Below are 25942 nucleotides of genomic sequence, written 5' to 3'. Positions count from 1 at the left end.
AAAATAGAGGAAGTCTACAGAACTCTCAAATGTACTTACTTTTGTACACTGTGTAGCAGGCAAGAGGTCAACAAACACCTTCAGGTCAGTAAAACAACATGGTTTATCCCCAAATTTTTTAAAATATTGGAACATTAATTCTTCTGGGTCACCTAAGGGAGGAGGGGGAAATCACTATATTACTCATGGACCGAAATTTTTTCTAACATTTTTCAAATTTTCTAATTCAAGTAAGAGGTTTAATTTGAAAATATTTATATCAATTATACTAAAAACTTCCTAAATGTCTTAATGAGAATGAATGAAATAATAAAGAGGACTGAGACGTGACTTGCCAGTTTAAAAACAAATATCTGGGCCTGCTGGCACATGCCTGCAATCCCAGCACATGGGAGGCTGAGGCAGGAGGGTCACCAGGAGTTCAAGGCCAGCCTGGGCTATATAGTGAGTTCAAGGCCAGCCTCAAAAACAAATGGGAAGGGGATTTAGCTCAGTGGTGCCACACCTGCCTTGCAACGTCCTAAATTCGATCCCCTGTAGGCCAAAAAAGCCCCAAGCAAACAAATAAATTAGAGCTAGGCATGGTGGCGAATGCTTGAAATCACAACACTTGGGAGGCTGAAGCAGTACAGACATAAGTTCCAGACAGCCTGGGCTACACAGTATGTTCAAGGCCAGGCTTAAAAATATAGCAAAACCCTGTCTCAAAAAACCAAAATAAAATAAATCAGCCAAGTGTGGTGCTGCACACCTGTAGTCTCAGCATTCTGGGAGGCTGAGGGAGAAGAATCATTCATTCCAAACCAGTCTGAGCAACTTGGCAACTCAATGAGACCCTGTCTTAAAAAATATATATATAAAAAACTAGAGATAGGGCTGAGTGTAAAGGCCTTGGTTCAATCCCGATACCACCAAAAGGTTTCAATTTCTGTTCACATTTCTCTATGATGAGAGGTGCATGGATTTAATCAGATTCCCAAAGGAGTCTGTAACCCCAAAGAGAGTAAGAATCATTTACTGGTCTGGTAAATGTATTTCTGTGGAGACTAGACAAATTTACACATTTGTAAGAGGTAGGGTGGAGACTGGGAAGTGAAAGCTAGAGGATAAAGCAGGTAGTAAGGGAGATCTAGATACTTTTAAATCCAACTCTGCAGAGAAATCAATCCTCAAGAATCTATTTTAAACCGGGCATGGTGGTGCACTCCTGCAATCCCAGCACTCGGGAGGCTGAGGCAGGAGGATTGCTGTGAGTTCGAGACCAGCCAGGGCTACACAGTGAATTCCAGGTCAGTCTCAACTACATAGTGAGACCCTGTCTCAAAAAACAAAACAAAACAAAAAAAAAGAATCTATTTTCACAATATTTTGCTGAATATCAGATGAACATTTTCATTTGCAATTCTAGGACTAAACTTAACTGATCCAAAGAAAGACGTCAATATGGGATTCAAAGTCAGCTTTGAAAGAGCTACAAAGGTAATAACATAGAGAAGTACACAATCAGTTTTAGAATGAGTTAGGGAGGACATTAATTTGATGATCAAAATGGACAAAGAAGTCCAGGACAGACTCAGATCCTAGAGGTACTCATTATCATAGGACAACCTAAGCTCAAAAAAGCCTCTTGACCAATTTTTTTTAACAGAGACTAAACGTTTGTAATGGTAAAAGAAAATTTTTCTGGAGCCTTCTTTAAAAATTAGGCAGGAGGCCATGCGTGGTGGTGCACGCCTGTAATCCCAGCACTCGGGAGGCTGAGGCAGGAGGATTGCTGTGAGTTTGAGACCAGCCTGGACTACATAGTGAGTTCCAGGTCAGTCTCAACTACATAGTGAGACCCTGTCTCAAAAAAACAAAAACAAAAACAAAACAAAAATTAGGCAGGAAAAAAATACCAAAAAAATTAAGCAAAAAAAGGAAATTTATTTTCTAAATTTAGCAAAAGTCAGGGTAGAGTTAAAACTATAAACAAATTTTTATTGCACAGATTAACTGCTTTTGCTGGGGAAGGAGCCATTTTTTCCCAAAAAATCATGAACTAACACAATACAACATCCTTCACTTTTGATGTAGTGAGATCATAAAAAACAATTTATAATGACAGCTAAAAACAAAACAAAACAAACACAGGTAAGACTTTTATCAAATTTCCTATAGACTTCTCTTACTTTATCATCTATAACATTTTCCCCCAGGTTACTGTTTTTGAAAACTTAAATTTTTTCTTCAGTTGCTATTTACTTTAATTGTGTCCAATGTTCTTTCATCAATAGCTTTCTGAGTACCTGGAGCAAATTTTCAATGAAGCTTTTGTCTGCTTCATGAAATCCTGAAGCTATTATAAAATTGTCACTTTTTCTTTGAAAGTGATTTCAGTTTATTTTTGGTTCAGTGAAAAGTAAAAAGTGTTAATATTAAACCAAGATAAGCCAGGCGTGGTGGTGCACGCCTGTAATCCCAGCACTCGGGAGGCTCAGGCAGGAGGGTTGCTATGAGTTCGAGACCAGCCTCAGCTACATAGTGAGTTCCAGTTCAGTCTCAACTACATAGTGAGACTCTGTCTCAAAAAAACAAAAAAAAAAAGCCAAGATGAATATGTGATTGAAGACTAATTTTGCAAGCAACCCATGCAATTAGTAAATATTTTCAGGTTATGAAAATATTTGCTTCCCAAACATGATGTTGTCACTAAAGTCTTCTCAGATTGCTGCGTTTTGGTACTGAGGTCACCTCTCAGTCTTCTCCATGATTCTCAAATACCATACAGTTTCTTACCTAGTTTGTACTCATCATTACAACCTTGACTTCGTAAACGTCTAATCAGCTCCAGTTTAGCTAGATATGGTCCACGGAGATGGCGAGAACTTTTAGATTCTTCTGTTATCCTATCTTCTATAAACTTCACAGCTTCTTCTGCAGAATAATGCACTTCTCCTTCTAAAGAGCTGGGTATAAACACATGAAAAAGGTATTTTATTGCCTCTCTTGTCCTCCTCAAAGTTGAAAGTCAAGCCAAATTGGTCATTTAAAACAAAATAAATAAAAATGGCACTTTTTCCTAGTTTTGGCATTTGACTGTTAAAGAGTAACTAACCAACTCACATTCTTTTGCTGTTGTCCTAGTTTTGAAACAGGGTCTCACTATGTAGTTTAGGCTGGCCATGAACTCACTATGCAGCCCAGGCTGGCCTCAAACTTGTGACAATCCTCCTGCCTCAGCTTCCTAAGTGCTAGGATTATGAATACACCACCATGCTCATCTTCAAATTATTTCCCTAAAAAAATAAAAGGATAAATGTGTGTGTGTGTGTGTGTGTGTGTGTGTGTGTATCACTGACTAATAAAAATGTAAGTAAATTTTATTTAAGAATGAGGTTGAAAAAAAACTAGATGACTTAGATAATATTATGAAGTAAGCAGCAGTTCATAATTCATCTTTTTTGAGGAAAGGGGCAGTGCTGGAGATTAAACTCAAGGCACTCTAAACTATCCACTAGGCCTATAATAAGTATCTTTAAATTTTATTTCTGTATTCATTTTTTAAAAAGATTCTACTTGTTTGCTGCAGCATTATTTATAACTGAAAAAAAAGGGGGCAAAGAAAAAAGTCTATAAAGTATCACCAATAGAGGAGAATGTAAATCATGTATTATTATACAGGAAATGGTGCCTAAGATATATTTAAAGAGAAAAAAATAAAGCTTAAAATTATTACGTTTAATACAATTCCACTTTTATGTTAATTATGTAAGCACGTGGAAAGAAAGAAATCTGGGAGAATGAATATACCACGTATTTCAGCCCTAAGAAAATTTTTACAATGTACACATATTTTATAATTTTAAAAATAGAGAAAAATCTCTTACTTTGAAATGAATATATTATTAAGACAGAAAAAGAGAATTTAATTGGCTCACAATGAAATACTTCTGACACATTTTTAAAAGGTGCCATTGTAATTCAGGAAAGAAGATGACTTACTGTTCACCTTCAGCAGGAGGACTCCAGGCCTCTTCAATCAGTCGAAAGACAGAATCGAAATAAGTCAGATAGAACTGCCAGTCATCTGAGCTAAAATCAGATTGAATGATGCACAGAGGATTAAACCCAAGTTGTGACAAATATGCCTGAGGAACCACGATAGCAATTTAGTTACTAAGTTCTATTCCATGTGTACTAGCAGTAGCCCAACCCTCCCTCTGGGTTTCCTCTGCAGCCCTAAAAAGGTGGCGCTCCAGAAGGATTTCACAATGAAAACTTGTAACACATTCCCACTGGCTTGAACCACCAGGGGTATATTCACGACTGTCCCATTGGGTGGCTTGTACAAATGGATCTAATCACTTTAATCAGTTTTCTTACTAATAAAATTAATTAAAAATCTATAAATGGACTAAATCTGGTTAGTTGCTTCAGTCTGAATAATTACTGCCAAAATATATTAATAATATTCATACTAATTTTAAAATTATAAAAATTTATTTATTTCATTACTTTAAAAGGCATTTACGTATACTTGTGAATAGTTTATCAATAATTATCTAAATTTTAACATGGAAATCTTACAAGTATCCCTTTGCTGGTATATATAATATGCATTTACATCTGCTATACCACAAATTAGCTATATTACAATTTTCATATATTTAATGTTTTCCTTAAGAAACTTTAATTATGATGACATCTGGTCTAAGTCATGACTGTAATCAAGACAGTTATGCATGTACCAATCAACAGTGGTTCAAGCCAACAGAATGATCAAATTCAAACTGGAGCCACATGGCAGTGAGACATATCAATTACCTGTTTTCCTCAATAAAATAACCAGGTCTAGAAAACTAATATTATTAACTGAAAATTCCCCAAAAAAGCACTTCTTAAACAGGAGATGATACAAGCGGGAAGGAAGCCTATTTCTTCTAGGCCAATATTGAATCGTCATTCTAAAGAGCTAATATTAGCACCGTGGTGATACCATTATTCCCCTCTGCTGAAAGATGAATGCTTATGGAAAACTTCTAAAAAATATCCAGGACACAACCAATAAAAAGAATATTCTATGCCTAGAAATTTTAAAAAACACAAACAACGTCAATAGTGAGGCCTAAAGCCTCATTATAATCTTAAAGCACAAACATCTACTCACTTTTTCAGTAAGAGGCGCCGAGAAAGGGCATTGCATTCTGGCCACCTGCTCAGCTTCTTGTACATAGCCATGCATTTATTTTCCCGACTCTGAATCTCACTTGTCAGCTTTTCTACAATTAAGATAAGAGTTGGTAAGCTGGTTTCATTTCTAGCAAAACTAAGATAAGATCCAAACTTAAAAAGGAAAATGTTACATTTTCTTATTCACTCCCTTAGAAAATGGGAACATTATTAGATACAAGTTTACTACTTTTATAAAGATTATGTTGCAGTCAGACATAATGGCTCAGGCTATGATAAGGACATTTTGGGAGTCTGAGGCAGGAGTATTACAAGTTCATGCCCAGCATCGGCAACTTAGCAAGGCCTTGTCTCAAAATAAATTTTAAAAAGGTCTGAGGATATAGCTCAATACAAACACTGGGGTTCAATTCTAGGTAAGAGAAGGAAAAGGTAAGGGTGAGAAAAAGAGATAATTTTGCTAAAGAGAAAAAAAATACATAAGTGATACTAAATTTTTATAATCATGTTCTCAGTATAACAGTCCACAATCTAATTAGAGGACTGAGTATGTGGGATACACTTAAAAAATCTCAATAACATCTGTACTATAGAGAATCTAAATTGTAGCTATCTATGGAAGTACAATCTGAATAAAAAGAGAATGTAAGGAGACTAAGGTTAGGCAATAAATTATATTAAAAAACCAGGAGCCAGACGTGGTAGCGCACACCTGTAATCCCAGCACTTGGGAGGCTGAGGCAGGAGGATCGCTAAAGACCAGCCTGGGCTACATAGTTGAGTTCCAGGGCAGTCTCAACTACACAGTGAGACCCTGTCTCAAAAAACAAACAAACATATAAAAAAGCAGGGGCTGGAGATGTAGCTGTCATACAGTGTTTGCCTACCATGCTAGAGGATCTTGGGGTGGATCCCCAACAATGCCAAGAATAGCACTACAGTTTTATTTTATGACTATACATAATCCAGTAAAAGACACACAAACTTGTATGAAATGAAGTCAGTTTCTGATTGAAACTAATGAAAAAGCTGGGGCTACAGCTAAGTTACTCCCATTGGTTGTAAGGAAACAACTAAAAAAATTAATTTATCAAAAAGTAACTGCATGGGGACCGGGGACCGGCCTGCTTTGCAAGTTGCAAGGACCCTAGTTCAATCCCCAGTACACGCCCCCAAAAAAGTAAACTGCATTTCTCCTAAGAAAATCAAAGATACATAAATATTTAAGAACCAGAATCATTGTCATAAATGTACAGAAATAGTGCAATTAAATCCAACTATCAAGTTCATATAAATAATTTTCTATCAATTGGAAGTATTTTTACAATAATGGAAAAGAGTTCACTTCTTTGCACATACAAAGTACTCTTAAAGCCTAGTATGATAGCGCAGGCCTGTAATTCCAGCACTCAGGAGGTTGAGGCAGGAGGATCATGGTGCATTTGGGGCCAGCCTGGGGTAGACTGTGAGTTCAAAGCCAGCCTGAAGTACATAGCAAGCCTGTTTCAAACACACACATACACACACACACACACACACACACACGCACACACGCACACGCACACATGCACAAAACTTAAATAAAGTGGTCTTTTCCACTGCCTGCCTCGCAAGCACAAGGACCAGTTAGATCCCCAGTACTGGAAAAAAAAAAAAAAAAAGTGGCCTTGAAAATCAATAAAACAATTAAGCAAGTATCTCAGAAATAAGAAGGCAGCTCAGAAAATAGTAACGGCTTTTACACAAACAAAAAATGATCATCCTGTGTCATAACTACAGAAGTTAAAAACTGTTAAGATATGTTTTACCTGATGGACTGAAAAAACATAAAAACTCCTGGGCGCATATGTTCAGTGGTTCAGCATTTGCCTAGCATGCATACATAAAGTCTTGGGTTCAATTTAACAACACATTAAAAAAAAAAAAACTAAAAAATTTTAAGTGAAAATACTGTGCTAGTGCTGAGGATTTAGCTCACTGGTTCCACTGCCTGCTTTGCAAGCTCAAGGGTCTGAGTTCAATCCCCATTACTCCCCCACCCTGCAAAAAAAAAATACTGTGCTAGAGCCAGGCATGGTGACACACACCTGTAATACCAGCACTCGGGAGGTTGAGGCAGGAGGATCGCTATGAGTTCAAGGCCAGCCTGGGCTACATAGAGAGTTCAGGATCAGACTGAACTAGGCAGGAGACCCTGTCTCAAAAAACAGAAACAAACACAAACAAACAAACAACAACAACAAAAATACTGTGCTAACCAATTTTTTTTGAGACAAGGTTCTGCTATATAGTTAAGGCTGGCCTTAAACTCACTATGTAAACCAAGCTGCCCTCAAACTCATAGGGATTCTCTTGCCTCAGCCTCTTAAGTATTGGGATTACAAGTGTGCATCACCACACCTGGAATCAAATAAAATTATTTATGAATGAGGTTCTCATTTGTAGTTTTTAAATTTAAAAAAAAGGAGAGAGGAAAATATATCTTTATAAAGCTATTAATAACAAGTAATGAGGCGAACCAAAGAGTAGGGGCCTAGAGATCTAGAACATATGATCTTTCACACTGCTTAAATTTGCCATGGATTATTCTCAATTGAAAAAGTTTTAAAAATAAAATTTACAACATGCAGAAGTCTGGAAGAACATTAAAAGAGATCAAGAACAAGTGCCTGTTTTTCCTTTTTCCTTTTACTGTGTTGCCCAACTTTCACTGTGTTGAGGTTGGCCTCAAAGTTATGATCCTCCTGCTCCAACCTCCTAAGAAGCTGGAATTACACACAGACACCACAGCAGCTGGCCATATGTGAAATTTTTTTTAGTGTCTTCATATCTTTGTGTTTCTGTGTGAGGAAGAACTTTTTCCACAATAAACAATTTTCATGTTTTATTAGGAAAGAAAATGAAACTTTAAGAAAACTTTAAAAATTACCTCCTAATTTCCCTCTAATGACATCCAAGGCCTCCTGGTACTTTCCCAATCGTTCCAGGATCATATAATAAAGTTCAACCTTACAGAAGAAACAAGTAAGCGTAACCATTGAAACTTTTCAATAATCAGAAGACAATAATTTGTATATTTTTTAAAAAAATATTTCATAGAAAAGAACACTGTTCTCAAATGAGATAAAATTGATAGTAAAAATGAGACAATGTCTTCCCATTCACACACATCTCAGCCCAGAGTACGTGCTTGAGACAGCTCTCAGCGTTCATTATGCCTAAGCAGAGGGCTTCCAACAGTTTTACATTTAAACAAAGGCCAAGACTGGGAATCCAGCTATTGAACTGGAATAAAGCAACAAATCATAATAGCAAAGTGTAATATAATATACAATGGCACTATCAAAACCATAAAAATATAAAAGTAGGGCTTAATTTACTCACTTCAGCCTCAGCTTCTATCTTGTCCTCTTTCACCATTTTTTCGACCATTCTCTCAGCTAGAGGCAGAAACATTGTTTTTGAGAGGTTTTCATCCTGTGCTGATATTGACTAGAAAAGGAAAGATAAATGTTTCATTCTAATTCTCCCCTGCTTGCACTACTGTCATTACCATGCAGGCATTACTATGACACTGGCACATAATTATCAATCCAGTATATCAAATGCTAGGCCTAATCTAAACTCACCAAGTGGATATGTTACACACTAGTTTTTGTTGGAAATAGGGGTGGGATGATGGAGGTTAAGATGTGCTATGTACGTGTACCAACTCCCCAAGATGAATGTAATCATTAAATACTATAAATATGTACTAATAATTTTTTAACATTTTTAAATAGAATTGTTTGCTAAACAAGAAGTTTTTGTACTCAAGATTGATCATCCTATGCATTCTTGAAATACTGAACTTTCACAATATGACCCAACATTTATATAGGTCTTTTCACACATTATTCTAGAAATATGTAAAGAGGGAGTAAACCTATGCTATCATATACCAAGGGTTTCATTGGGTGTTTAAAGATGAAAGCCTTTGAGACATATTCTTGAGATATTAACATTATTTAGATTAAATAATAACTTTTAGAATAATATTTAGAATTAAATAATTATTTAATTATTATTAACAATTAATTTTATTCACAGTGTATTAACTATAGTTACCTTAAATAAAGAATTAAAAATTAATGCACATTAAGAATTTTTTTGTTTTGTTTTGTTTGTTTGTTTTGTTTTGGTACTGGGGATTGAACTTGGGTCCTTGCACTTGCAAGGCAGGCCACCGAACCGCTGAGCTAAATCCCAGGCCCCTGTTTTGTTTTGGTTTTAATAGGGGCACAGATTCAGTTCAGCGCTCACTTACTCCTTATAAATAACCTTTTGAGTTAATATACTTTTTTCTTTAAATGAAAAAGAAACTAAGGTGGGCTGGGGAGTTGGCTCAGTGGTTCCGCCACCTGCTTTGCAAGAGCGAGGACCTGAGTTCAATCCCTGGTACCAAAAAAAAAAAAAAAAAAAAAAAAAAAAAAAAAAAAGAAAGAAAAAGAAACTAAGGTTAAGAGAGTCCCCCAATAGCTCTCTAAAACATGTGGTAAAACCACATGCATTTAAAGGCAGATTCGTTTGACCTCAGAAAATCTGTTTCTTAATCACTACATTTTACCTCCTTTCTCCCATCCTTTCCTACATAAAATGTCATTTTAGTCCTTACAGTAGTTCTGGGAAATAAGCTCTGCAAAAAAGCAAAGTGAGTGTCAGACAGAAGTGCTAACATAAGGCCACTCAGTTCAAAGATTTGTCTTAAACCTCAGACTGAAACAGTAAACTCTTGGAGACTTGTACTTTATCAAATAACCCAGAAATTAATCTAAGATTCAGGGGAAATTCAGTCCATGGACCATCCTAATAAGCCAATCTACTAACTCACAAAAAGTATCAACTGTCTCCAACTTAAAAGTCAGCTGATAATGTAAGTAAAGCCCCTATTTGACCCACAATAAAACATACGCAAGATGTTCAGAAGACACATTTAAGACAATGATTTTAAAGAGAAATCTCAATGCCATTCTGAATCCCATACTCACTTGCATAATTAAGCTCATCACAGACCAAAAATAGTAAGGATTTTTGGGGACAATCTTATACAGAGTCATGCCAGCCTGAAAGAGAGTCATAAATATTTAATTCAGAAAATATCATATACAGAATAATAATCCAGATACATGGTTAAAACATTTCCTAGGAGAACAAGACATGTATCCCAGTTAGGGTAAGTGCCCAGTGACTTGGTGGCTATAGCAATAGAGGTAATCACAGAAGTGAATTTTATATCACAACTAACATTTCATCTTTCAAATCATATTTTTCTAAAATTGAGGACGAGTATTTCTAGACTATACTGTGATCAGGTGTTGTTCTAATAAAACTACTAAGTAAACAAAAAATACGATTTGAGTATACATCAATAAACAATCTTTAGCTGGGCATGGTGGCACACGCTTGTAATCTCAGCAGTTGGGAGGATAAGGCAGGAGAACTGCAGTGAGTTTTGAGGCTACCCTGGGCTGCCTAGTGAATTCAAGATCATCAAAACTCTGTTTCAAAAATTTTTAAACAAATCTTTACATATTAATGAATTATGGTAAAATAAATAAAGAAAACCAGACAGTATATTTAAACTTAAGAATCAGAGAAGATGCCAGGCATACTCCTGTAATCCAAGTTACTCAAGAAACTGAAGCAGGAGGATCACAAGTTCAAGGCCAGCCTAGAGAATTTAACAAGACCTTGTCTTGAAATAAATAAATAAATAAAATGGACTGAGGATATACCTAAGTGCCACAGTGCCTGCCTAGCACGCATAAGACCGAGTTCCATCCTGGAAGTGGGAGTAATGAGGGCAAACTGACGCTTTCATTGTGAAATACATAATATTCAAGGGCTGGAGGTGTAAGTCAGTGGCAGAATGCTTGCCTTAGTGTGCTGATGAATCCCCAGCAATGCAAAAGAGAGAAAAGGGCCAGAAGGGAGAGAGAAAGAGCAAAAGGAAGTCCAGGACTAGGGATGTAGCTCAGTGATAGAGCACTTGCTTAGCATATACAAAGCCCTAGATTCAATTCTTAGCACTAGGTGGGGCAACACTAGTAAACCAAGGGTCACAGGGATTAGGGAAATGCTAAGTATGAAGTTATTTTCTTCTAGAAAAACCATGTTAGTAATACTGTGAAAAGACAAAATAGGAAGTAGAAACAATGAGGTTTAAACCAGGATGAGGCAGATCAGATGGAAAAACAAGACCTGAGCACCTATGGAGGTAGAATCAGATGACCTGAGATAAAATGGACACAGAACATGAGCTAGAGAGTGTAAGGTGTCTTGAGTTCCCTATGCCTAACCGTAAGGGACACATACTCTGAAGGTATAAGATAAAAAGTATCAGATAGAAGCTTTAGTTCATGACATGCAAAGATTTAAAAAAAAGAAAAGGCAAGTGAATATTAGAAATTAATAAAAAATTTTAATATAAAACGTGAGACAAAAGTTTCATGTCCACACAGTACCCATTTTGTAGCCTTGGATAATCTGCTAATACAGAAAATTTTGATGACAGACATGTTTTAAAAACATGGCTCAGCCGGGCATGATGGTGCATGCCTGTAATCCCAGCACTCAGGAGGCTGAGGCAGGAGGATTGCTCTGAGTTCGAGACCAGCCTGGGCTATATAGTGAGTTCCAGGTCAGTTTCAACTACATAGTGAGACCCTATCTCAAAAAACCAAAAAATAAAAAAATAAAAACATGGCTCTATTGGGCTGGGAATTTAGGTCAGTGGTTCTTCTGCCTGCCTCGCAAGTGTAAAGTCCCGAGTTTGATCCCCAGTACCAAAAAAGAAAAAAGAAAGAACTCATACTACAATAGTAGTATCTACCCTGCCTGATTTATCTATTGTTATAGTTTGACATTTTAGTTAAAGAATAAGATAAAATAAGTTGGGCATGGTGGTGCATGCTTGTAATCCCAGCACATGGGAGGCTGAGATAGGAGTACTACAAATTCAAAACCTGCCTAGGCTACATAGTGAGTTCAAGGCGAGTCTGAACTACATAGCAAAACACTGTCTCAAAAAAAAAAAAAAAAAAAAACCAAAAAAACCCCAAAACAAAAAAATAAATTAAAAAAAAAGAAAAAATAATAACCCAAATAAGAAATCTCTGCCTTCAGAAAATTCACACACAAGGGCTGGGGATTTAGCTCAGTGGTTCCACTGCCTGCCTTGCAAGCATAAGGACCTGAGTTCGATCCCCAGTACCAAAAAAAAAAAAAAAAAAAAAAAAAAAAAAAAAGAAAAAAATACATGCACAAAAAAAGCATTTAAATAAAATAAAAAATTTAAAAGGCCAGGGATTTAGCTCAGTGGTGCTGTCACCTTCCTCGAAGCGCAAGGTCCTGAGTTTAATCCCTGGTACCCCAAAAAAATGCATTTTTTAAAAAATTTTCTTTTCTCATTGAGTCTATTGGTACTTTTTAAGTATACAATACAGTTATATTTATCATTGGGATCTTGTACCTTTACATGACAGATATTGGTTCTCATTTTTCCCCCATACCCCAGGCCTCCCTTCACTCCTCCCCACTCCCTTATTTACAAAGATTTTGTTTCCATTTTTTCCTTTTCTCATATTTTTTCTTTTCCCTTATTTCCTTTCCCCTACCCTCTTCACTTCTCCTACCTATTTCTAAAACTTTTTTAAAGAACAAAAAACACTACTTTGACATCCCACTTGTTTACGGGCTTCCTAGTGCATGTTTCCTTCATCTGGGATATCAGTTTTAGCTCTGCACTACTTCAAATATGTATCCACACAAAGCTCCTTTAAATATGTACTAAGAACACCTGAAACAGACAGACTGGCAAATGAGCTGCCTCCAGCAAACAAACAGACTAACAAAAACCAACTATTCCAGACAATAGGGAGTTCTCCCCTGGCTGATTTAAACGTCTCAGCAGAACAGAGACACTTAAATTTAAAAATTAGATACAGGGCCAGGGATTTGGCTCAGTGGTTCCACTACCTGCCTTGCAAGCACAAGAATTGTGTTTGATCCCTGGTACCAAAAAATAAAAAAATAAAAGATACCCCTTCTGTAGTCTCTTTATTTTTCACTCTGGGATTTCTGCCTCTATTTTCTGAAAATTTAACAATTAGGCAATGGGACAATTTGAGGCAGACTTACCAGAACCAAACAAAACATACTATCAAGCCAAAAATGAAGAACAATCAATTTTCCCAAATAAAACACTTAAAGAACTTGAACAATAAATAACTGGTTGATTTCCACACACAAATACATACATTCAACACACACACACACACACACACACCATTTAATCCATTAAAGAACCTCTAGAACCATTGAAGAACCTTACAGAACTTCTACTAGTAGCACAGTAGGTTTGGGGATCAAGTTACCTGTTGCATTTTCTTGTATTCACCCACTCTGGCATAGGCCATGAAGAGGTGAGAATGATACTCCTCACTGTTGGGAACTTTCTTCACAGCCGCTTCATAAAGTTTTGTAACTAATTCCGCTAATATAAAGAAAAATAAGACTTAGTTATATTTTAGTGTTAAAGCAAATCCTAATAACTTTTAACATTTTTCCTATTTGGTGAAAATAGATGCTTCTTATCATTAAAAAAGAAGAATGTATTTGCTTTGCCTCATCTGATCACCACACTTCTCTTGGCGAAAGGTTGCAGATTGGGCTTCCTCATCACAGTTACTATATGCAAGACCCTTCAGGACCTGGCCTCTGTCCCTGTCCGCTTTCCCCAGCATGATCACCTAGCCACATCAAACTATTTTAAGTTCCACCAGATGTCCTGTGATAGATCCTACCCCCGTGCCTTTATACTGTCCCTCTGCTCAGTCTCCTTTCTTCTTTCTAGTCATCAAACATCATCCACAACCCAGTTCAAATATATGCCTTTGTACAAGACCTTTCCTGAGGACTACCTCTACTTTTCCACCTCAGTTTAATCAGTCTTCTTCTGGCACCTTAGTATCTTATAAATAAATCCATTACTTATTAATGCATAATAACATACACTGTGCTGCACCCATATAGTCCCAGCAACTCGAGAGGCTGAGGCAGGAGGATCACTTGAGCCCAGGATTTGACACTAGTCTGTTCAAAATGGCAAGAACTCACCTCAAAAAATAAAACAAAAAGCCACTATGGTGCAGTACACCACCTGGTGATCTGTTTCTCCTTACACATTAGGAGTAACATAAGGGCAGAAAGAGTTATCTTTCCTCTATGACTCTGACACAATACTTGACAAGAGAAACATCCAACCAATAATCATTTTAAACCATACTGCTAAATCAACATAATTCCTAAATAGATGTAACACCTCAAGCCTGAAGTTTGATCTTTGATAAGAATTAAAACAAAATTCAACTATAAAGTACTATTTTCTTCCCATTAAGTTGGCAAAACTTTTAAAAGTTAAGAATATCAATTGTTAGGGCTGGGGATTTAGCTCAGTGGTTCTGCCACCTGCCTCACAAGCACAAGGTCCTAAGTTCAAGCTCCGGTACAAAAAAATAATCAAGTGTTGGCTGAGGATGTAGCTTAGTGGTAGAGTGCATGCTTAGCATGTAATAAGTCCCTAGATTCAATTTCCAACAATTAAAAAAAACGATAAAAAAAGTAAATGTTCACAAGGATATGGACCAATCAGAACCATAAACTGCTTGTTCTGGGGGTAGGGCTGGTTTTTTTGAGACAGGGTCTCACTATGTAGTTCAGACTGCTCGGGAACTCACTGTGTAGCCCAGGCTGGTCTCAATCTCACAGCGATCCTCCTGCCTCAGCCTCCCAAGTGCTGGGATTACAGCCGTGCGCCACCATGCCCGGCAACTGCTTGTGTATTTAGAAAACAAGCTGGCATCATCTATCTGTATGTATGTATGTATGTATGTATGTAGGGTAGGTACCAGGGATCGAACTCGGGTTGTTGTTCTTGCAAGGCAGGCGGTGAAACCACTGAGCTAAATCCCCGGCCCTAAGCTGGCATTATCTTTATGCTTAAGCTAAACTTACACTTACTCTGATACAATTCCTCTCCTAGACCATGGTAGAGTCACTCTATAAATATTATGCGGCAATGAAAATGAGTTAATGGGCTGGAGCTTTAGCTCAATGGTTTGCCACCTGCCTAGAAAGCTCAAGGTCCTGAGTTCGATCCCCAGTACCAAAAAAAAAAGAGTAAACCACAGCAACTTGGATATTAGATGAAAAATGTAAATCAGAGTATATACAATATAAATCCATTTACAGAAAATTAAAAATTAAGCAAAAATAATGTTTTATTATTAAGGAAATAAATGTGATAAAGATTTAAAGAAAAGCAAGAGGGCTATGGGTATGATCTCAATACAAAAAAGAAGGGAATGGAAAGAGAAGAAAGAAAAGAAGGAAAAGGAAAAGAGAAAAGAAACAAAGTCTGCTGGGTATGGTGGTACATGCCTATAGTCCAGCACTCAGGAACCTAAGGCAGAAGGGTTATCTGAGAGTTCAAGGCCAGCTTCGCTACATAGTGATCTCAAAGCTGGTCTGAACTAGTGAGATCCTGCCTCAAAACTAAACTAAACTAAACTAAACTAGACTGGAGATTTAGCTCAGAGGTGCTACCGGTGCCACCTGCCTTGCAAGTGCAAGGTCCTGAGTTCAATCCCTGGTACCAAAACAAACAAAGCAAGGCCATCCAAGGGTTGTATACATAGCTTAGTGTAAAGGCCCGGGACTCAACTCCCACTACAACAAAAAAGAAAATAAAAAAACAAAGAAACACTCAGAAACAATGCAGCACAGCCTGCTCCTTGGGAGATAAAAAGGGAACGGACATCGATAAGGAATACACACAGGAAACTTTCCTAATATCAACTGTGCTCTATTTCTTAAACTGGAGCCACTAGTGTTCATTACTATGCATCCAATGTATTAGCATATTACATAAAATATATTTTCATAATATGCATTATGAAAAAATATTACTTCACAATAAAATATTTAAGAAATCAATTAAAAGCCAGGTGTGGTGGCACACAGTTATGGTCCTAACACTTGGGAGGCTGAGGCAAGAGGATTGCCACAAGTTCGAGGCCAGCCTGGGTTACACAGTGAGACCCTGTCTCAAAACAAATGAACAAACAGCTGGTGATTAATTAGCTCAGTGGCACCACGTTTGTCCTGCAAGTGCAAGGTGCTGAGTTCCAAACCTAGTACAAAAAAAATAAAATCAATTAAAACCCTTATTTAAAGCAACTTATTTACAGATTAAATGATAAAACTCTTTAGGATATGCTCTGAAGTAATCTGGCTAGCGAAAAGGTACAGACAAAATTGGCCACGAATTCATAATTATTGAAGTTGAAAATGGAAATAAAATGTTTGTAAATGGGGAGGGCAGGAGGAGGTGAAGGGAGGGCAGGGACCAGGGGCAAAAATGAGAACCAAGACTTGTCATGTAAAGGTATAAGATTCCAATAATGAATGTAACTGTATTGTATACCTAAAATGTACCAATAAACTCAATGAGGAGAAAAAAAATAATTATTGAAGTTGAGTAAAGAATACAATGGATTATGCTATTCTAATTGAATACATATGAGCCAAGCATGGTGGTGCACACCTGTAATCCCAGTTACTAGGGAAGCACAAAGATTCCAAGTTTAAGGCCAGCCTGGGAAACTTAGCAAGACGCCATGACAAAATAAAAGAAAAAAGAGCTGAGAAATGTAGTTCAGGTTCCCTGGGTTCAATCCTCAGGGCCTCAAAAATAAATAAATACCAACCAACCAACCAAAAACAAGAGTAAGTGTTCCATTTAGCAAATTACAGTGTTACAAATGAACTCATGTTAGCCCTCTTTCCAGTTCAAAGAATGTAACACATGTAAACCACCCTTTCTGTCAAAGTCTTGAGACAGCTGTTAATGTATCAATCTACCTATTGTCAGCCTTGCAAATCATGAGTGACAAGCAAACTGGACTAAAAAAACCAGAGAACTCATAAACTCAGGTCAAAAAGCAATGAAAAGAAGGAAACATACGTCGATGCATCTCCCGGTAGAGGATAGTGAGCGCTTGCAGTGAGTTGTCATCTGTGGGTTCCAGGGCCGCCACCTCCTGTGCTAAAGTAAAGGCCTCCTCTTGCTTTCCAGTTCTCTGTAAACCAATTGCCTTTAAAACCTAATCACAAGGAGAGAAAAATCAGCTTTTAAAGGATACAGAAAAATATAAACCAAACAAAACAAATCTGAAAGACATTTTAAAGGTATGCCTAGGCTGGTGATTAACTAAACCTATTTTTACTACAAATCTAAGCAAATCAAGATTCTTGCTCGGCATGGTGGCATACACCTGTAACCCCAGCACTTGGCAGGCTGAGGCAAGAGGATGTCTGCAAGTTCAAGGCCAGGCTGGGCTACACAGTGAGTTTAAGGTCAGCCTGGAATTCATAGTGAGATCCCATCTCAAGAAGCACCGCCCACAAAAAATCTTCCCTATTTCAGTCATATTACGAGTGTTCAACAGTGTTTAAAAGGACCCTATGAAGGTGGGCATAGTGGTACATGCATGTAACCCTAGCACTCAGGAGGATTCCCATGAGTTCAAGGCCACCCTGGACTACATAGCAGTCTGAAAGAAGGAAAGGAAGGAAGGAAGGAAGGAAGGAAGGAAAAGGACTCTGTGAAAATAAAATAACTACTTAAGTTATATCCCAAAATATTGATAGTTTTCAAGTAAACATTATTTACGGCATGCAAGCAATTAGGAAAATAAATAGCCTACAAAGTATTGTGAAAAAAACATGAATAGTCTCTAAAGAGATCAAACATCTGTAATACTCTATTAATGACCCAATTCCCCCAGATGAATGTAATTATATCACATATACTAATAAAAGAGTTTAAAAATCTTCCTTGCAAGGACCCAAGTTCGATCCCTGGTACCAAAAAAAAAAAAACCCAAAAAACAAAAACAAAAGTGACCTGGGCAAATGAACTTACCTTAGCACAATGAAGATCCTTATGTTTCTTCAGCAATTTATCTGCTTGCTGAATTGCCATTTTATTATTACCATTATCAAGATAATCTGTAAAAAAAAATGCACAGGCTGCTTTCAGATGTTTCAAAAGTATCTTAATTTGCTATAAAAAAATTATTCGATCCCCGGTACCAAAAAAAAAAAAAAAAACTTCATGGTCAGGCTGGAGCTCAGTGGCAAAGTACTCACCTAGCAAGCAGGAGGCCCTGGGTTCAATTCCCAGGATCACAAAAAAAGAAAACAAACAAAACTACTAAGCCAGAAAAAGACAATGAGGAAACCTGCTCATATTGCTAAGAAATCTACCTGAAAAAACTAGGTATGATATGATTCATGTATGACATTCCAGAAAAGACAAAACTATAGAAAAATTAAACAAGTTACTTGGGAACAGGAAGGCTGGAATGAACTGGTGGAGCACAGGGACTTTCAGAGGAATAAAACTACTCTATGATACTGTAATGGAGGATACATGTCATCATGCATTTGTCAAAACCCAAAGAATGGCCAGGCATGGTGACATGTAATCCTGTAATCCCAGTGCTTGAGAGGCTGAGACAGACGGACCACTACGAGTTTGAGGTTAGCCTCGGCTACAAACTGAGTTCAAGGCCAGCCTGAAATACACAGTGAGAACCTGTCTCCAAAATCAAACAAACAAAAACAAGCAGACCCTCAAAGAATGTATATTACAAAGCAAGAACTCTAGGGTTGAGGATGTAGCAGAGTGGTAGAATGCTTGCCCTAGGTTTGATCCCCAGCACAAAAAAAAGTGTGAATGATAATCTAAACAATTTATGAACATTTCTTAATAATGTATCATTTGGCTCAGCAATGGGTGTAGAGTGTCGGGAGATGAAGAAGTATATGAGAACTCTATTTTCTGTCCATTTTTCTGTAAACTTTAAATTGCTCTGAAAATAAAGTCTAAAGCAGGCATGGTAGCATAGGCCTGTAATCCCAGCACTCTCAGAGGCTGAAACAGGAAGACTGCAAATTCAAGCCTGAGCCCAGGCAATTCAGAAACTTATTTTTTCAAAAAAAAATTTTTTTGAGGCAGGGTCTTGCTATGTAGTTCAAGCTAGTCTTTAACTTATGACAATCCTCCTGCCTTAGCCTCAAAAGTGGTAGGATTACAGTATATGCCACCACACACAGCTAAAAAATTCTTTTAAACTTTTAAAGGCTAGGGATGTGACTCAGTGCAAAGGCTTTGGGCTCAAACCCTAATGCTACCAAATGAATGAATGAATGAATAAATGAGGTCTATTAAAAGAAAGGGGGGGGTCTGACAAAAACAGATTCATTTCCAGAAAAGGAAAATGAGAAGTGTTATGCATAAGAAACTGTCAATTCTAAATATACAAAGAACACAGGCCAATTCACAACCTACTATCAGGTTCCCCTCTGTTCATCAAAGTTCCAAAGCAGTATAGGAACATTCAATGCAAAATAATCTGTGGTTCTGGTGGCCCAGAGTATAACTCAGACTCATATGAGACTACCGGACATGACCATGTCTAGACAGTGTTAACCTGCAGTCCACCCCAGAGTAGACAGGCAATACCAAGACACACAAGTTAGGTCTCTTCCTGGTAATTTGTAACTACAACATCGAAAGCCTGAATCAGTAAGCCATGGGGAACCCCACTTGAAAAATCGTAAGTCTTTTGAGTCCAACCTTACCAGTGGCAGCTCTAAATTTTTGGTTTTGAAGAAGCTTTAGGCTGTGTTGTCAACTGCCACACATGCTAGGCAAGTGCTCTACTACCGAGCTACATTCCTATCCCACCCACCTCTTTTTCTAAAATTTTGAGAGAAGGTCTGGCTAAGTCGCCCAGGCTCACCTTGAACTCACCATCCTCCTGCCACTACCAAACATCTGAAGGGAAAGGGAATCCTGATGAAGTCTGTGAGAGAGAACCTAAAGCCTCACTCCTCTGGCCACAGAGCCAACAGATGGCCCTGGGCGAGGTGAGGAAAGAGCAGGAAAAATCAGTCTGAAGAAAATGCCTGTAATCTCAGCTCATGGGAAGGCTGATGCAGAAGGGTTGCAAGTTTAAGGCCAGGCTAGGGAATTTATTTTAGTTTTAGTTTCATTGGTACTGGAGATTGAACTCGGGTCCTTGCACTTGCAAGGCAGGCAGCAGCACCACTGAGCTAAATCCTGGCCCAAGGCTAGGGAATTTAGAAAGATGCTCTCTCAAAATAAAATTTTAAATATCTGGTGGGTGTAGTTAATCATTCATTGGGTTCAATCCTGAGTACTGTGGGGTAAGGTGGGGCACACACTAAGCAAAGACAAAGAAAAGCTGAGACTAGCAACTAAGGAAGAAGCTTCAGATCATAACAGCTTCCCAGTTTCCATGAGGATCTCGGGTATTACAAATTCCTGTCTTTGCCTTCCACAAGGGTTTCTGGCAACCTCCCCTTGACTTGAACTAATACCAGTGAGTTTCACTTCCTTGTACCCAAAAGACTTTTAACTAACACACTTCTGTTACACTGCTTGATGTCAACTTGTCTTTTCCTGGATGCTTACTTAGGTGACCTCAGATTAATTGGTTGCTCCTTTGAGAGAATTTTATTCTCATTTTACATTACTCTCTAATATAAATTATGTGCTCCTGGGGAAAACAGGGCAATAAAAATGCTATCCCAAATCTGTCACACTTTCTAGTAAATCTTTTTAAACTTATTCAAGAATAACTGCAATTTTGGCCATGGGGATTGCTGTTGTTCCCTTAAATAAAAGGAGCTGGCCAAAATTAGCCATCCACAAATCAGAGGAAACAGTAAGAGGCACTAGTTTAAGCAATGTTTCACAAAGCAAAGGGTAAATACAATTAAAAATGAAACATTTCAGGTGGTCCTTGAGACAGCACTAGGAAACACTGAGAAAGCTGAGTACTTTTCTAGTATTTCCCTTACATTAAAGAGAAAGTGTCAGGGCTGAGGATTTAGCTCAGTGGTTCTGCTGCCTGCCTTGCAAGTGCAAGGTCCTGACTTCGATCCCTGGTACCAAAAAAAAAAAAAAAGAGAGAGAGAGAGAGAAAGTGTCAGTTTGGTTCCAGCCTATCACTTCTCTAATGTACTTGCTAATCTTTAAAAAAAAAAAAAAAAAAAGAACAAGTCTCAGTTTCACAAGTATGGAAATCTAGGTAAGAATGTAGTAGTAACACTGTTTCGGTTTCATGGTTTGTGTTTAGTTTTTTTTGGTTTTTTGAGACAGGGTCTCACTATATAGTGAGACTGACCTGGAACTCACTATGTAGCTCAGGCTGGTCTGGTCTTAAAAATAAATAAATAAATAAAAGTAATTTTTTTAATATTCAAGGTCCAGGGATTTCGCTCAGTGGCACCACACCTGCCTTTGCAAGCCCAAGGTCTTGAGTTCAAATCCCAGTAGCAAAAAGAAAAAAATTTTAAATGAGTTTTAATCTCAGCATTTGAGGCTGGGTAGGAAGACTGTGAGTTCAAGACCAGTCTGGGATACTTAGCAAGTTCAAGGCCAGTCTGTACATAGTGAGACCATCTCTCATTAATTGATGGTTTTTATTTTGGCAGAGCTGGGGATCTAACCCAAGGCCCTGCGAGTGTTAGGCAAGCATTCTACCACTGAGCTACATCCCTAGCCAGTTACGGCTTTTAAAATGATTTTTTGAACAGAAGAAGAGCTGGGTGTGGGGCACATGCCTGTAATTCCAGCACTTGGGAGGCTGAGGCAGGAGGATTGCTGTGAGTTCAAGATCAGCCTGGGCTACACAGTGAGTTCCAGGTCAGTCTCAAGTACATAGTGAGAACCTGTCTTTAAAAAAAAACAAAAAACAAAAAAGAACAGAAGAAAAAAATAAGTTGTGCCAAGTGACTTTCTACAGCCACGAAGCCTTCAGTCAACAAAATATCCCGTCACACTTCCAGGGCAAAACTGAAAAAGATTCACAGTTAATACTATCCAACAGGAGGCTCAGAATAAATATCACCTCTGATTGAGGACCTAGGAGTTTTATTAATGAGCTATGCCAGAATAATTACCTGAACCAGCATTTGAACAGAGATCCAAGGGAAACGTCCTAAGTCACCAAAGAAGTGATTATCACTGCGGAGACACTGTGGGGAATAAATGCTACACCTGATCCAGGCTAATGCAAGAAGTATAACAGATCAGAACAAAGGATCTTGTGCATGTGTATGTACATATTGTGTATTTGGGTATTCAAAACACTATATATAGACTTTTCTACTTTGAAATTTTGTTGTTGTTGTCGTTTTTGAGACAGGGTCTCACTATGTAGTTGAGACTGACCCGGAACTTACTTTGTAGCCCAGATTGGTCTCGAGCTTAAGCAATTCTCCTGCCTCTCAGCCTCCCAAGTGCTGGGATTGCAGGCATGCGCCACCACACCTGGCTGAATTTCTGTATTTATTTTGCAATATACTGTCCTACCAATTCCCATATTCTATGCAAATTTAGTAAGTACTGTACCTAAACATCACTTCCAACTATTTAAAAAGTGGAATGAATTACTTAAACAATTGAATATTTATTATCTCTCTCCACCCCACCCCTTTCCTATCCCATAACCACTAAAAACATTTTTTTTGTGTGTGTGTGTGTAGCTGGATACCAAACCCTAGGGCACTTCACACTGAATTACATTCCCATCCTATCCTCCTTTTAAAATTTTAAAACAGGATTTTTTTTTAAGAGTAGAAAAATTTAATGTGGAATGAGAACAGCTCCTGAAAGACAGGAGGGGTCCTTTATGAGTTGCCCTTAAGACAGGAACTTTCTTGCCTTAGCCTTTTTAGATGCTGGGAATACATGTGTGCATCTCTGTGCCCCGCTAAAAACACTCTTAACTGGGGCCAGGGATCTAGCTCAGTGGCACTGCGCCTGCCTCCCAAGCCAAGGTCCTGATTCCTGATGCCACCAAAACAAAAACAAAATAAAACTCAAATAACGACATTTGAAAGGGCCAGGATTTAGCTCAGTGGTGCCACCACCTGCCTTATAAGTGCAAAGTTCTGAGTTAGATCCCCAAGCACAAAAAACAAACAAACAAGAAACAAAAAACTTTTAAGGTAACAGTAATGATACAAGAAAGCACTGAGGCTTTCTTTCACCAAGTTACACAAAAGTACAAAATGTGTTGAAGGGGCTTTGGGGATATAGTTCAGCCACACAGCGCCTGTCTGGCAAGCACAAGGCCCTGAGTCTGATTCCCAGTATCAAAAAAGAAAAAAAAAATGTTGGTTGTGCCTTCTCTTCCTTAGCTGGGGATTTAGCTCAGCGGTTCGGTGGCCTGCCTTGCAAGCACAAGGACCCGAGTTCAATACCCGGTACCAAGAAAAAAAAAAAAAATAGAGGAGTTCATGGGTGAAAGTCAAGTGTTGTGACATATGCCTGCCAGCACTTTGAGAGGCTGAGGCAGGAGGATCACAAATTCAAGTCCAACAACTTGGCAAGACAATCTCAAAATAAAAAATAAAACAAGCTGAGGATGTAGCTCAGTGTCAGCCCTGGTTTCAATCCCCAGTACCCCCTCAAAAAAAAAAGAACAAAAGTTCATGGATAGTTTTCAAAAACAAAAATGCAATATATTATTAGTAATGCAAGATGCACCGCAAAAACGTTTCAACTTATCAAATGTATCTACAAAAAGGTTACTCAACTCTAGACATAAGTAAAATTTCAACTCTAGACACAAGTGGAATTTCAATCCATGGCAATCGCACAACAAATCACCTCACAGCCCTGTTCAGGTGCACTCTCAACAACATACAGCAAGAGCTGAGGTCCCAGACAAGGTTTCTGACAGCTGTAAAACAGTAAACCCTTAGCAGTACAATAATGCTGTACAAACAATGGTGCTACTGAAATGAGCTTAGACAAGGGCCGGGCTCCCCCAATGAGACTGGTGTTTTGAATGCCAGCTCTACAACTTACTAGTTACAACCTTGAGGAAATTAATCGCTTTGGGCTTCAGTTTCCTATTATGACCACAATAATATATAGCCTGTAATCCCAACACTAGGGAGGCTGAGGAAGGAGGATTGCTGACAGTTTGAGGCTAGCCTAGACTACATAGCAAGATGCTGTCTCAAACAAAACAAAACAGGGCTGGGATTTAGCTCAGTGCTTCCACCACTTACTTCGCAAGCTCAAGTTCATGAGTTTGATCCCTAGTACAAGAAACAAAACAAAACAAAACGCCAAATAACCTTATCTATCTCATAGAGGAGTTAGCCTACACATAAATACTCGGTGCAGTTATTGTACTTTTAATTAGTGGGCAAGTACCACTATAGATGACCTTGTATACATGTTAACAGGTGAATGTCTCGACTCAAACATTAATAGTTGCTGAGGCCAGGCACAGTGGCAGATGCCTTGTAATCTCAGCTACTCAGGAGGCTAGGACTGGAGGGTCCCAATTCCAGGCCAGGTCAGCCCATATGAGACTCTGTCTCAAAAAAAAAAAAAAAAAGTCTTTTTAGTTAAAAAACTTAACGAACTGCATTTAGTTCTTTTCATCTGTCACCTACCTTGTATATACCATCTCTACCCTCTGAAAATATATTACAAGGACATATGAATATTCGGAAATGGGAAAAAGGAAAGCAAAGCCCTATGTCTGCCACTCACCATATATGTGACTTCGGCCAATTCTTCAACTCAAAATGAGGGGATCATACAAAATTATGCAATAAAAGCAGCTCATGTGTGCCAAAAACATAAAGCTAACACCTGCCCCCCAAAACACCTAAATGGCCACAGCCACGCAAAGAAGCCTCCATTTAGCAACGACCACACTATAAATTCGAGGAATATTTTTGCAAAAACCACTAACCTTGATGCTTCCTCACCCCCTTATGAGATAGACCAACACCATAAACCATCTGAGAGGAAAGGGAATGCAAAAGGAACCATTATCCAATGACAGAACATCCCCGTTATGCAAAAAATATAAATTATATTTTTTTTCACTACCAGGGTAGCAAGATAACATCAAGGTTTATGTGAAAGCCTGCGGGTTGAGGTAAGCGTCGTGAAGCGGGATCCACTTAGCACGCAGAAGGCAAGTTGCAGAAAAAAAGCACACAATCGCAAAAGCCCTCCCGCAGCTCTAAATACCCTCTGACAGCTAGCACAGCATCTTCACGGCTAATTTGGGTCCAAGACCCCCTCCCCCAGCCTCCCACGTGTGCCCGGAGCAGCTGTTTCTCCACCAAAAACAGCTCTGGATTGGGAGCCTGGGATTCCGGGCCTGGTTCTGTATCTGAGTGACCTTGCGTCAGCCCCTTCTTTTTAGGACCTCAGTTTCATCTAGTACACGGCAGCCCACTAGGCAGACAACCCTTTCGGCCTAATTTCCGTAAATAAAAAGACATTAGCAGAGAATTTTTTCCTCGGGTTGGTTGGACCACCCTCTCGCCAAAACAGGTTTCCACTTGCAGGGTCATCGCAGGTTCCTCTCGGAGCGGCTGTTAACAACGCAGCCTGCGATCAGTGCGGGTATGAGCACAAGGATGCTTCCTATCGGGTCTGCCTGTCAGCCCATCCGTAAATAAAGACATTAGCAGAGAATTTTTTCCTCGGGTTGGTTGGACCACCCTCTCGCCAAAACAGGTTTCCACTTGCAGGGTCATCGCAGGTTCCTCTCGGAGCGGCTGTTAACAACGCAGCCTGCGATCAGTGCGCGGG

At 38.5% G+C, this 25942-nt stretch overlaps 1 protein-coding gene across 4 annotated transcripts in view; it reads right to left on the bottom strand.

The window, feature by feature from the left end:
- The window catches only part of Naa25 (N-alpha-acetyltransferase 25, NatB auxiliary subunit), a 68006-nt gene that overhangs the window by 38973 nt on the left and 3091 nt on the right, over positions 1 to 25942 (bottom strand). For 2 of the 4 annotated variants that reach the window (XM_010604487.3, XM_010604490.3), the window contains exons 2-11: positions 18197 to 18282; positions 17237 to 17375; positions 13587 to 13705; positions 10200 to 10274; positions 8557 to 8664; positions 8102 to 8180; positions 5150 to 5261; positions 3985 to 4074; positions 2779 to 2948; positions 40 to 152 (exon numbers count right to left, since the gene is read on the bottom strand). In XM_010604487.3, coding sequence (XP_010602789.1) covers positions 40 to 152; positions 2779 to 2948; positions 3985 to 4074; positions 5150 to 5261; positions 8102 to 8180; positions 8557 to 8664; positions 10200 to 10274; positions 13587 to 13705; positions 17237 to 17375; positions 18197 to 18282 — 1091 coding nt within the window. Of the gene's footprint in view, positions 1 to 39; positions 153 to 2778; positions 2949 to 3984; positions 4075 to 5149; positions 5262 to 8101; positions 8181 to 8556; positions 8665 to 10199; positions 10275 to 13586; positions 13706 to 17236; positions 17376 to 18196; positions 18283 to 22269; positions 22539 to 25088; positions 25774 to 25942 lie in introns of those variants that run through there. The other 2 variants (XM_010604488.3, XM_010604489.3) reach the window with 2 other exon arrangements.

Source organism: Fukomys damarensis, unplaced genomic scaffold (assembly GCF_012274545.1).
Source record: "Fukomys damarensis isolate Sample0158 unplaced genomic scaffold, DMR_v1.0_HiC HiC_scaffold_12, whole genome shotgun sequence".
Taxonomy (NCBI): domain Eukaryota; kingdom Metazoa; phylum Chordata; class Mammalia; order Rodentia; family Bathyergidae; genus Fukomys; species Fukomys damarensis.
Note: the sequence above shows the minus strand (reverse complement) of the source record. Positions and strands in the feature narration are given on the sequence as shown.